The sequence below is a fragment of the Colossoma macropomum genome, unplaced genomic scaffold, assembly GCF_904425465.1.
Source record: "Colossoma macropomum unplaced genomic scaffold, Colossoma_macropomum, whole genome shotgun sequence".
In the NCBI taxonomy this organism is placed as follows: Eukaryota; Metazoa; Chordata; class Actinopteri; order Characiformes; family Serrasalmidae; genus Colossoma; species Colossoma macropomum.
Window position 1 is genome coordinate 42,950,163 of NW_023494805.1, and position 13,061 is coordinate 42,963,223.

A 13,061-nucleotide genomic window follows, 5' to 3' on the forward strand; every position below is an offset into this window, starting at 1 on the left:
CATTTACAAAATGTAACTGCCTTTTGTTCATATTGGCTGTTAATTGAAGAGAACAATGAAGAAACACTTATTTTAGAACAATGATATATCATACAGATACAGCATGTCCAGGTACTTATTAAACCTACCTTTCAAGGGATTGATGTACTTCACCTCTAGCTTTGACGTCTTGTCAGTCTTTGTGATCACATGATGTATGGCGTCTTGCAGTGGGCTGATTCTTCGTGGCATTTTTAACTCTTCAAGGAACTGTCCATATATTGACTGGATGAAATAGAATGATAATAAAGATTTTAAACAAAACACAAAAACACACACAAAAAGCAACATATGCTCTTCCAAAAACAGAACTGTCCATCACTGCCACATCCACAGTTTTCATCCAAAACATTTAAAAAGAGCACAACCAGGCTTTGGAGTGTTTTCTTCAGGGTCAGGATAAGTACTTTTGAAATGACTTTTACTGTTCAGATTGACATAGAGGTTTACCATTAGCTATTTACATATATTTCACTTTTTCATACTGCTCTTAAAGGGAACCCTGACTTTTAAGACATAGAGGCCCCAGTACGAGGGACACGTTCAATACTATTGAATTACATTAAATGAACCAAGCAAAACACTTTATTATTAAAAATAGATAAAACTTCTCTACTAGTATTTCCACATCAAATGGTTGCTCTCTCTCTTGTTCACTAAACGAGGAACGGGAAGCTAATATTCTCATTTAACTCTATATCGTTCAGCCTTTCCCATTTTAGCTAAAATGTGACACTACTCAAGAGACAAACTTTTTGATTGTCTTATTTACCACAGGACTGATTTCAGTGCAATCACATGATATCACAGTGTGACAAGGTGGCCTAGTAACAGAGGAACTTTGCCTATTTGTCATTCTTTTTATGATAAAACATTTCCTTGTGGCTTATATATCATAATTTAACAGTATTGGATATGTACACTGTTACAAGAAGTGTGAACAGTCAGGGTTCCCTTTAATAAACTTTCCTACTCTTCACTTCTCTATGAAAAAAGAAAATTGTAGGTTTAAGGACTGAGGTTTAAGTTTTATTAAAGCCAATCAAAAGTACTGCAACATGCAGAATTTAATTGCTCTTGTTCTTTCAGCTCTAGAAAAATGGTTGGAGACAGAAAGGTAATGATTTTAAACAAAAACAGCAAAGATTTCAGCCCTGGAGTGCAGGAAAAACACTAGATTCACACAATTACTAGCTGATTTAAAAAAAAATAAATAAATAAATAAAAACATAACGGTAGGGCTCTCCAGTTAAACATTTCATCATGTTGTTCTGTTTGTCTGATCTGCTGCAGAAAGTGGTCAGAGAGCTGCAGGTCTGTAGAAACAGCTCTGTAACCAACACCATCCCCTCCCCTCCCCCACTGCACCCCACAGCTGCGCTGCTCTGCTCTCTCTCTCCCTCCCCCCTCATCTGGGTTACTGTCTCAGCTCTGACTCACCTAAACTCAAACAAATTAAATAAGCTACCTTTACCTCGATGACACTGTTTTACTATATCAGTATCTTACTGTATTACACCGTTTCTGAGAGACACCGTTTCAGTAAAACAGACTTCACAGGGAGAGTAAACAGAACGCAAAACGCGTTCGTCGGGTTTAGTGTTTAACAGGTCTTTCAGAAGTACAGCTGTGCAGCTAAAAATATGTTTCACGGCTAAAAATGCTGTTTAATAGTCGCCAGACTCACCGATGTGGCTGAGCTTTCACTAACAGTTTGAGGCTGAGCTGCTAGAGCTTGCTTTTCTGCACTGCCTGGGGTCTGCAAGCTAACCTAATTAGCAGCATTCATTTGGAATAAAAACGCCTAAGAACCATATTTCATGTCCTTTCACAAGTCTTAAGGATAACCAAACGCTCTTTAAACACATAAGGAAAACCACAAACCATTATAAATAGGGAATAGTAAACGCTTTGCTTACCTTTCTCTCCGTTTGGACAAAGCAGAGAAAATGGCCAATTAGCCACACAGCCGTGCCAGAGAGGAAGTGAGGCAGGAAGGGAAATGTAGTTCTTGGCGACTTCCTGTAGTAGTGTTTACGGACCATGAGAGAAGCTTCAAAAAACTACATCCACCATTTTAAGACAGCTACGTTTGCTGATTTCACTCTTCGCAAACACATTATAAAAACGCAAAAATGCTTTAATATACTCTGAAAAGCTGTAGAACTATGATTGTAACTCACATTTTAGGAATTATTAGCTTTATCGCTGCACAAAAGTAAGTAGTTGTATTGACCTACTGAATGCACAGCATGTTAGACCATGAAACATGATTGAGTTAACAATTTTGTTAGACTTAATAATTACTCTACATAGATTTTATGATGTAATATACATTTGGGATGTACTATGAATGTTTATTAGACCAAAAAACTGTGGACATTTTCGGAAATTCATATTACCTTCAGAGTTGAATATGTTCGCTTTTAGAGCTAAGTCTGTTTACCTTACTAGTGCGCATGCGCAGCGTTCCCCTCAGGACGGATTTGCATAAATTAGACTTGCAGAGTGTGTTAAGCGGGCGGGCGTGGTCCTACCCCCTGCAAAACCAGCTCCAGACTACAGAGGCCGCTGTGGAGCACAGCTTCACACACACACTTCAGGTCCAAACCTTCATCGTGGGCCTAAGCTAAATCGAGCGGGAGGCACCTAGTCACACCCTCCGCTATACGTTTTAAGGGGTCTCCCTCATGGGGACCATGGTTTTTGTCCCCACAACGTTTTGCGTCCCCATTTGGTTGGTGTGTAAACAGGGTGGTGTCCCCATGAAGAGATCAAAACGAGAACACACACACACACACACACAGAAACCAACTCCGTGCACACAAACAGTAAGGGGGGGGAGGAACAGGAACACACAGCAAGCTCAGAGAACACAGACGACACAAACAACACTCAATCCTAAATGCTCAAAGTCGACTCATTCACACTTATCCTCTAGCATGCTTTTTCCTGCCGCTCCTTTTTCTCTTCTTCTTCTAAATTTATGCTCCTTTCTGAGGTGTGAATATTCAATAAAAAGCTGCTTCAGACACTGTTTGTCAACTAGTGTTCGAGTGGGAACTTTACAATTGAATTTTCCATTCCACACCTCCAGTTCCTTAGAACTGACCCGAAATTCACCTAGTGATTTTCCCGGATTTTAGGCCCGTCTAAAACCGCCTTCCAGAGGACTTTGGTCCAAACCTGCAGCTTCTTTCTCTTTAACGCTTCTCTTCTCTATTTTCTTTAACCTCTCTTCTTTCTCTTTAACTCTTCTCTATTTTCTTTAATCTCTTCTTTCTCTTTAACTCTTCTCTTCTCTATTTTCTTTAATCTCTTCTTTCTCTTTAACTCTTCTCTTCTCTATTTTCTTTAATCTCTTCTTTCTCTTTAACTCTTCTCTTCTCTATTTTCTTTCATCTCTCTTTTCTCTTTAACTCTTCTCTATTTTCTTTAATCTCTCTTCTTTGTCTTTAACTCTTCTCATCTCTATTTCCTTTAATGTTTTCCTCTCTTTTTTCTTGCCTCTTTTTTCCCATTAATCTAATTTCCCAGGGCCCTGGGCTGTTACTTTTCACTTTTTTCCTTTTTAACCTAATCTGACTATTTCTCTAAACCAACTTTCACGCAGTGACAAATATACATATGTCTTACTGTTAAGAAGATAAGGGCCCAACCTTCATTAATCTCGCATGATGTTCTTTAGCTCACCTTATCATTACTAATTAGGCTATTCTACACTTTTACATCAGCTTTCCTATTATACTCCCCCCTTATTGTGGCGTTTACGACGCAATAAACCCCAAATTTAGAAAGGAGAAGCACTCCAAACATCAACACATTATGGCACGCACACACACATGATTCTTTACGGTGCGACTAGACAGCAAACACCCAACAGCCCCAACGGATGAACCAACGCCCCATCATGAGAAACGCTCACCTTAATAGCCGGCTTGGTGTTGGAGTAAAAGCTGTCGGTGACGCAGCAAGCCACAACACGTCCGGAATTCGTGATGCCAAATTCTTGTTCGCAATGCTGTTCGTGGCCCAAATTCTTGCTGTTTATTAAAAAGCAATGATGTGAAGATGATGAAGAAGTCTGTTTATTACAAAGTAAAACAGTATCATATCAAGCACTATAAAGAACCTGAGAGGGGATCCGTGCCAATTCTGAAGTGTCCCCTCCTGTACAGTATAACCTACTGCTTATATAGGGTGGTTGTTTTCGACAAAGGGAGCAGAACAAGTGGTCCTTTTTAAAATGATCATCTATCTGGAACTAAGAGAGGAAGGGAGAGGAAAAGAAAGGGGCCCATTCCCTATGGGGCCTTTGGACCAGGGGCCCCCTAACTTAAACATTCCAAACCTGCAAAAACAGAACACATGGGGCTCAGACACTACAACGGTTTACATTGTGAATGAGCAATACAGCAGGACAGTCATCAGTGGTGACACTTCTGACCCAACCCTGGTGCTAGAAAGCATCTCAACACCTTTACACCAGGTAAGCACTGATTCTGAGAGACTCCTGTAAAACACTGTCTGAACTGAAGAGTTAAACGACAGGCCGGTTCTGTTCACCGCCAAAAATAGGATCTCGTTAAATGAAATGATCTTCATTTGAGTTGATGTGTCTAATATTTCTCATCCTGAGATGGTCGTGTGGTTATTATAAGATTATCTAGATCATTATCTAGCTCATCTGGACAATATTTACTTGTTTTGGGTCATTTTAATAAGTAAAATGATCTCACTACTCTGGTAGATCATTTCTTACAACAAGCAAAATCATCTGCCAGCGTAGTGAGATCACTGTGGATCATTCTCAGCACTGCAGTAACACTGACGTGGTGGTGGTGTGTTTGTGTGTTGCGCTGGTACGAGTGGATCAGACACAGCAGTGCTGCTGGCGTTTTTAAACACCTCAGTGTCGCTGCTGGACTGAGAATAGTCCACCATCCAAAAATATCCAGCCAACAGCGTCCTGTGGCCAGCGTCCTGTGACCACTGATGAAGGACTAGAGGATGACCAACACAAACTGTGCAGCAGCAGATGAGCTATCGTCTCTGACTTTACATCTACAAGGTGGACCGACAAGGTAGGAGTGTCTAATAGAGTGGACAGTGAGTGGACACTGGTTTGACATTTGGTTTGTTTGAGTCTGTGTTGTTTGGTGAGTAAACATTAAAGAACGGCTGTTGCAAATGTTTTTTCTGCCTGCCGTGCTACATAGAACCATTGCCTTTACTAAAGAACCCTTGAAGAACCATCTTTTTAAGTGTACGGGTGAACAGTTATCTGTTGCTGCAGTTCATCCCTCCTACTCCATTCATCATTGGTCCGTTTCTGACCACAGGGCCATCGGTGTCCAGATATTATTTGCGTGGTTCTCAGCAGCAGCTGGAAACGGTGCACCACCCTAATAATACTGGGTCAGTGTAAGGGGTTGGAAATGTTAATAAAGATGCACCAACACCCTACATTTTTTGTTATTCATATTGGGTTTTAAAAATGTTAAGAATTTCTTTTTGTGTGCTTCTTTTTCATTCTTTTCTTTGGTTCGGGTTTGTAATAAACTTCATGTCTTTTAAAAGCAGATCAGCTTGAGTAAAAGGGTACTAACTTGGTTAACGGCACTACACCAGCAGGGGGCTCCATACTAAGAGGCCGGTGGTGTGCATAAATAGGGCGCTGCAGAGGTAATACTTTGAACGCCAGAAGACTGCGCATCAAGACGCTTGTGTCCGTTCTCTCTTTTGTTAAGGTATGGAAACGTTGTTTTATCTGTTACTGCCTTGTTTTACTGGTCTGAGAATGTATTTTCATGTGCCTGGTGTTTTATGCAGTGTTATGCCATCGTGTCAGCTCACGGAGCTGCGATTGTGCCACACTGTTAACATTAACTTCAGCATCAGCCTCACTGAGCTGCTACAGTGCTTTACAGAGGTTCTCTGTGAAGGAAGGCTTTGCTGTGGTGTTTGTGTTGAAGGGGAAACGCGCCTCTGACTGAATTACTGTCGTGTTAATGCTTGTGAGTTGAGTTGAGGAGCACTTTAGTTGCATTTGCACTTCGAACTAGTTGTAGTATTCCCTTTTAGGCTGAAGCTGTGAAAGTTTATGGTTTACCTGTTTTAGGGTTTTTATCACATTGGTGTCTGTTTATTGATTTGGTTTCCTTTTCTTCTTTATTTTCCTTACTTATATCTACTCAAGCCTGAGTTAAGCAACGTTGGTTTATTAATTTAATTTGTTTTCTTTTCTTTTCTAATTATGTCTTTGTGAGTTTGGGTATTTCAAATTGATTTTTGTCTTTAGGCTTATTTCATTGACAACTTGTTTGTTTGTTTGTTTTTGTTTGTTCATTTACTATTTCATTAGTGATTAATTGGGTTATTTTGTGAATTTGTGGTCTTATTTCTTTTTCTAGTTTCTATTTTTTGAGTACTTATTCTATGGAATTTATAAGGATTAATATTCAAGTATTTAAATTGCTATTGGTTTTTTGTGTTTTTGTATGAATAAATTTGAACACCAGAAGATTACACATCAAAATGTTTGTGTCCGTTCTCTCTTTTATTAAGGGAAGCAGGCTTTGTACCGCGCCCCGGGTTTCCCCTAGGCCTGGGCCCGGTAACATCAGCAGTGTCTGGAAGGTGTTTCTAATAAAGTGCAAATAGCAGGATTAGAAACATTTACCTTGTGTGTAAAGTAAACAAGGACGGCTTTGAGAAAGGACGACTAAACTGAAACAAACAGAACTGGATTTTACACAGAGACTCCGACCCACTGGTCATTTACCCATTTTATCTGTCCTTTTATTTTTCTGTCCACAGACAGTTTTTATTTATTTATTTATTTTGAAAATTCCACCAAACTAGTGCATAAAAAGACCTATAAATGCTGGATTAGGACAGCAGTTTAGGTTGTAGGATAGTTCAGGTTTAACCGCTCTGTGTTTGTTTTGAATCAGCCACTCTCGGGGCAAAGTACAGTGACCCTATAAAACCCTGAGTTCCTGCGGTCACCCGGCCCCAGCTTTGAAAACACAAACCTGCTGTAATATTAGAGCTTCTTCTTTTGTTAACATCTATTGCATTTTTTTTAATTTTTGCTCACACTTTGTCACACTTATATTCATATATAGTTATAAATGCACCTCTAACTTGGTAACAACAACTAATAATGCCTCATAAGGGTGTAATAGTGTGCTATAATTGATTTTTGGTGACTTATAAACATGTTGTAACACGTCTCACTATCCGCTGCAATGCCTTTCTAATCATGAGGTTTGTGTATTTTGTCTCATTGTGGATCTCTGCATGGAGCACACAGGCTCAGGACATCATGTCACTGACTATAGACATTGTTGGGGAGCTGGTGAAACTCAGGACCATGGAGGAAAAGCTAAAAGCCATGGAGAACGAAATAAAGGAGCTCAGGAGAGAGAACGCAGGTAGGCTTTCAGGGATTTGGTGGTGGAAATGTAGGTCGTGAAAAGTGTTTTCTACTTTAATTCAGGGCTTAAATTAGAAATGGCAACATTTGGGGGGCTTTACCTCTGAACAGGGGATCAAACGTGCACACTAGTGACACAGTGACGGTTACAAATGGAAAAAATGCATGATTGAATGAATGTTTTCATTACAGATTTTAATCTGAAGACCAAAAATAAAAAGCACAAGGAGACATTTGTACATCTAATGTATAAAAAAAATCAATATGAAAAATTGAAAAAGTGTTTCATATATTTACTATTTACCTAAAATGTTAATAGTAAAAAAGGCTTTATATGAGTAGGTAGAGTCCAGATTTTGTAATTCCTCTGTTTTTGCTGCCTGGGCTGAATCTTTTCTGGAGATGTCCAGCTGCTGTAAGTAAAATAGTAAGGCAGAAAAAACTCGCCCCTTGGTATAATGACCACACTCGGGCTTTAAAACAGACCGCCAGACAACTAGAGCGAAAATGGCGCCTGATTAAGCTAGAAGTGTTCCAGTCCGCCTCGAAGGAGAGCCTTATGGACTATAGAAGAGCACTTGCTACAGCACGCTCAGCCTGTCTCTCCTCTCTCGTAGAAAACAATAAGAATAATCCATAGGAATTGCATAGGAATCAAATCCATGAAAAATTCCAATCTGGCTTTAGTACAGAAACAGCACTAGTAAAAATTGTAAATGATCTATTATTATTCTCTGACCAAGAAAATGTGTCCTTGTTAGTCCTCCTCAATCTTAGTGCGGCATTTGACACAATAGACCACAATATCTTACTAGACAGACTAGAAAACCTTGTAGGGGTAACAGGAACAGCCCTTTCCTGGTTCAGATCCTACCTCACTGATCAGTTTGTTAATATAAACGGTGAATCATCCGCCCTCGCAAAAGTAAAGTATGGTGTTCCACAAGGCTCTGTTTTAGGACCTGTATTATTCACACTATATATGCTACCACTGGGCACCATTATCAGTAAACATGGCATAAATTTCCACTGCTATGCCGATGACACTCGGTGACACTAGTTATATTTAGCAAGCGAACCGGATGATAAAATTAAACTTGGCAAGATTGAGGACTGTATAAAAGACATAAAAGACTGGATGTTGAGTAACTTTCTCCTTCTTAGTAAAAGTTAGTTCATGCATTTATTACTTCAAGGCTAGATCACTGTAATGCCCTGCTGGCTGGATGTCCCAGCAAAAGCCTTAACAAGCTTCAGTTGGTCCAGAACGCTGCAGCCAGAGTTCTTACTAGAACCAGAAAGTTTGACCATATCAGCCCAGTTTAATCATCCTTACACTGGTTACCAGTTAAATTTCGCATTGATTATAAAATTCTCTTACTGACCTATAAAGCTCTAAACGGACTCGCCCCGCTGTACCTGAGTGAACTTCTCTCTCACTATGAACCATCACGCCTACTTAGATCACAAGGTGCTGCTCACTATTAGTACCTAGAATTAATAAAGTTACGTCAGGGGGCGGAGCTTCTCATACAAAGCTCCCCAGCTTTGGAATAGTCTTCCTGTTAATGTTCGGGACTCAGACACAGCCTCAGTGTTTAAGTCTAGGCTAAAAACTTACTTGTATAGTCGAGCCTTTGGTAATTAGTTTTCCCTGTTGGTTCTATACCTGCCAGAGTCTCTGCTGCTCTGCTAACACTGTAATCTGTGATCAGTCACCCATTACAGAACTGACACCCATTACAGAACTGACTCTCAGTTCTGTCAGTCACTCATTCTGGAACTGACTCTCTGTGTGTTTTTCCTTTCTTTCGTTTCCTTTGCCGAGTTGAACAGCTGCCCATCCTGTGCGTCTGATGCTGCTGCCTCTCCTGCCTTGATCAGGTGCCACTGCTGCCAGCCCTCTGGACTGACTTGACCACCATTGAGCTTCATGCTGTACAACACCGTGCAAACCTCACCCTCACAATCCCGACCCCACTGATGCTGTTGCTGCTGCATGAACTAAACCAATCAAATTAATCATTGCTCCACCTGTTTTCCCCGTTTTTGTATTAACAATGTTCCCTATCTGGTGTCGACCAGAGGAGGATGGGTTCCCCTTCTGAGTCTTGGTTCCCCTCAAGGTTTCTTCCTGTTTCTCTTAGAGAGTTTTTCCTTGCCACTGTCGCCACTGGCGACGCTCACGGGGGCTTGGACCCGGATTTCTTTTTGTAATGCTGATTTCCTTGTAAAGCTGCTTTGTGACAACACCTGTTGTAAAAAGCGCTATATAAATAAACTTTGCTTGCTGTATCTGACTGACTGTCCTTCCTTGTAGAGCAGGCAACGGCACTGGAAGTCTTGCGTGGTAGCACGAGTGAGATGAAGGTCAGAGTGAACAAACTGGACAAAAAAGGTAATGTGAAGTCAATTTCTAGGCAGTTAAAGAGCAGGGCTTCTTTTCATTTGTTACCCCAGGCTCATGAGGGATGCTGGAGGCAGGGTTCAGGGTTGCAACAGCCGTTTAACTTTATTTTCCCCCAACAAACAAAACCAAATCAAACCTAAGCTGGTCAGTTTCCAGCTCTTTGCACTGTCACTGCTGCCGCTCGTCCCTCTCTCTCTCTCTGTACCCAAAGGTACCCAGGCTGCCACACCAGATCAGCATCCCATCTTTACTTCTGAAAGACTCAGCCTCTCTGAGATGCTCTTCTGTTGCTCGTTAAACCTAATTAGTAGTCAGATGTTCCACCAGGTGTTTTTTCAGCATTACACAACTTTATTATTCTATTGTTGCCCCTGTCCCAGCTTTTCTGAAATGTGTTGCTTGCATCAAATTCCGAAGGGGCATTATGGCGTGTGAGCTGAACAGAGTTCGGTTGGAAGCGGCCCGAGACCTGCTGGTTTTGCCGGACCGGTTCAACCGTTTGATGCAGACCTGAATACGGGTGGAGTGTTCACTCACTTCAGAACGGCGTGAACTAAAGAAAAACATTTGATCGGTCTGCACCGAACAAGGCAGGAGAAACACCCTGAGAAACCTCTCCATCTCTGGCTAACTGTCTGCGCTGCGTCTGCGGCTGCGTCGTCTCAAACTGATGACGTTTAATTAACCTGTGACTGCGATGTTCTCACCGGCCCACTACGAACCACTGCCTCCCCCTAAGTACAGGCCCACGGACCACTAGAGGGTGCTTCACAGCCCACTGGTGGTCCACAACCCACAGGTTGAGAAACCCTGCTTTAATTCACCACATTGGGCTAACAGAATGGAGAACAGACCAGTTCACTGTGAGAGAAAATGAGCGAGAGTGACGTAACACTGTGAGGACAGAAATAAACTCTATTTAATGAGAATCATTACTGTATCATTTTTCAGCCACGTTACGCTTTTTATTCATGTTTTTGCTCTGTAAGTTTTAAACAGCCATTAACATTTATGTAACATTTTCCAGACCACTGAATGTTCTTTCTCTGTTCACACTGAAGGCCTTTCTGACTCTAATTGATCAATTTGTCGCTTCTAGACTTTAAGGTGGCATTTTCTGCATTTCTGGTCGATTCTACAACATCCAGTTCTCTTGGACCCTTCGACACCCTCAAAACGCTGGTCTATAAATATGTTTTTACAAACATCGGAGGAGCCTATGATCAAAATACAGGTATGTTCCCAGTATGAAGGTATTTAACCAGGTATTTGTAATCCAACTACAGGAACTTACCCGATATTAACGTTAAAATAAAGGTCTCGTGAGATTCATCTATGCATCCTAAGTTTAGGGAAAAGATTTAGAAGGTGCAAAAATCGAATTACTTTCCCTTCTAATCACCAAATAGATCAGCCAAGACATGTTTGATGTCTGAAGTTTGCTCCTTAGTTATAGCACTGGAGCTATGAGGCTAATGTTAATGCTAACAAGCAATGGAAGTTTATATCACAGCACCTCAGCGTGTGGAGCTGTTCTGTAATCTCTAATAGACCTGATTATGTGGTTTGAGATATTGAGTGTGTTTACGAGCACTTAGGAATCTGATCAATGTCAGATTTCTGCAGTTATCTATCTGTATATTTAAGTTGTCATGTAAACAGCACACTCTGGTTTCTTAGATCAGATTAAGGTCTGTAAATCTGATTAGGAAATCCGATAAAATGGCCGAATTTGAGCTCAGTAATCAGATTTCTCAGTGCATGTAAACTCTCACTCTGATTTCTTAGACCAGATTAAGGTCTGTAAATCTGATTAGGAAGTCAGATAAAGAGGCTGAATGAGTTTTACGTTACGTTTGCATCTCTTATTCTTATTCTGTGAGTTTATTGGCCAGTTGTACAGCAGAAATCCGATTACTGTCTGACTCATGTAGACCAGGGGCCGTATTACAGAAACTTCCTCTCTTTTTGTCTTACCATAAGATCTGACAGGGCAAGATAAGATTTCTCACAAATTCGAATCACAGAAACAAATCTGATCTTAATTTAAGAGTCTTACAGCATCTTTTCTTATCTCAAGTTAGGAAATCTTAACTTGCTCAATTGAAGTCGACAATCAACTGTCGTGTCTGTTACCTAGCAACCAACCATACATGCACAGCTGAAACAAAACACGTAATCAAGTTAGTCAGTCAGACAGCGAACATTAGCTACCGTTACTATACGACAAATAAAACTAAAGCGTGATAAACTGAGTTAAGAATATTGTGTCAGCGCCCCCTGCTGTTTATCAGAGTCACTGCTCCACAGTTTCAGTCTCCATTTCCCAAATGCTCAGCTCCGTCTCCTCATTATTCACCACCATCACTGTAATATTTCATCATCAACATTAACACACGAAGGTAATCAGAGGGGCGGTGGAGATCGAGTCTGAGTTCTTAAAGAAACCTCACAAGTCAAAGCTCGGATAAAGGTATGATCTCAGACTTAAGGCTTTTCTGTAATACGGCCCCCTGGAGTTTCTCCATTACCTGATTACCCAAGAGCACGAAAACACGTCTTTAAGTGTGTCGGCTGATCAGCTTTGATGAGTAGAATCATATTTTGTCTCATTTTGTTTCGATGCAGGAATTTTCACGGCGCCTCTGAAGGGAGTCTACGTATTCAGGGTCTTTTCTAAGGCAAATGGTTCTGCTGTGACCGCAGGCTTGTTTAAAAATAACCAGCACATCTGTTCCACCCACGCGGACCAAGGCAGCGGTTTTTACAGCACGTCAAACGGAGTCACTCTGCAGCTGGAGAAAGGAGATACTCTAGACGTGCGCCTCTACCCTTCTGCACGCATATATGACAACAGTGTACACCACCACAGCTCCTTCAGCGGCCACCTGCTTTTCCCTCTGTGACCAAGAGGCGCTGCAGCCGGTCAGCTGGAATGGTTTCACAGGGAAATAGCAGCTCTGTCGACTGTTAATCTGCAATAGAAGCAATGAATTGTTTGCTTTGCTATGCTTGATAGTCAAAGGCCTTTGTTCCAATCCTGTCTTGTGCGTGGACAATCAAATAGTCCAGATTATTCTGAAATCTTTGTTTGGGCACTTGTTAAGTCGTATAATGAGAAGTCTGGAAAGAAATAATACACTGAAAACAAGAAGTCGCATCTAAAATGAA

General features: G+C 41.0%; 1 protein-coding gene across 7 annotated transcripts; it reads left to right on the forward strand.

Moving 5' to 3' along the window:
- The first annotated feature begins 5,691 nt into the window (after window positions 1-5,691).
- LOC118826690 (complement C1q-like protein 4) lies at window positions 5,692-13,061 on the forward strand. Of its 7 annotated transcripts, none has more exons than XM_036597726.1 (5): window positions 5,692-5,789; window positions 7,351-7,478; window positions 9,801-9,878; window positions 10,990-11,124; window positions 12,519-13,061. In XM_036597726.1, the coding sequence occupies exons 2-5, from the start codon at window positions 7,370-7,372 to the stop codon at window positions 12,794-12,796; spliced, it is 600 nt and encodes a 199-aa protein (XP_036453619.1). In that variant the 5' UTR covers window positions 5,692-5,789; window positions 7,351-7,369; the 3' UTR covers window positions 12,797-13,061. The 7 variants fall into 7 exon arrangements, with proteins under 7 accessions (XP_036453619.1, XP_036453617.1, XP_036453618.1 ...); XM_036597724.1 differs by having other exon boundaries at window positions 7,358-7,478; XM_036597725.1 differs by having other exon boundaries at window positions 5,696-5,789; window positions 7,337-7,478.

Excerpts from the sequence above, each read along its gene's own strand:
- LOC118826690 (XM_036597721.1), top strand. The coding sequence starts at position 6,577 with ATGTTTGTGTCCGTTCTCTCTTTTATTAAG. Across the intron at positions 6,607-7,357 it reads CCGTTCTCTCTTTTATTAAG|GCTCAGGACATCATGTCACT; the intron begins GGAAGCAGGCTT and ends TGGAGCACACAG. Across the intron at positions 9,879-10,989 it reads GAACAAACTGGACAAAAAAG|ACTTTAAGGTGGCATTTTCT; the intron begins GTAATGTGAAGT and ends TGTCGCTTCTAG.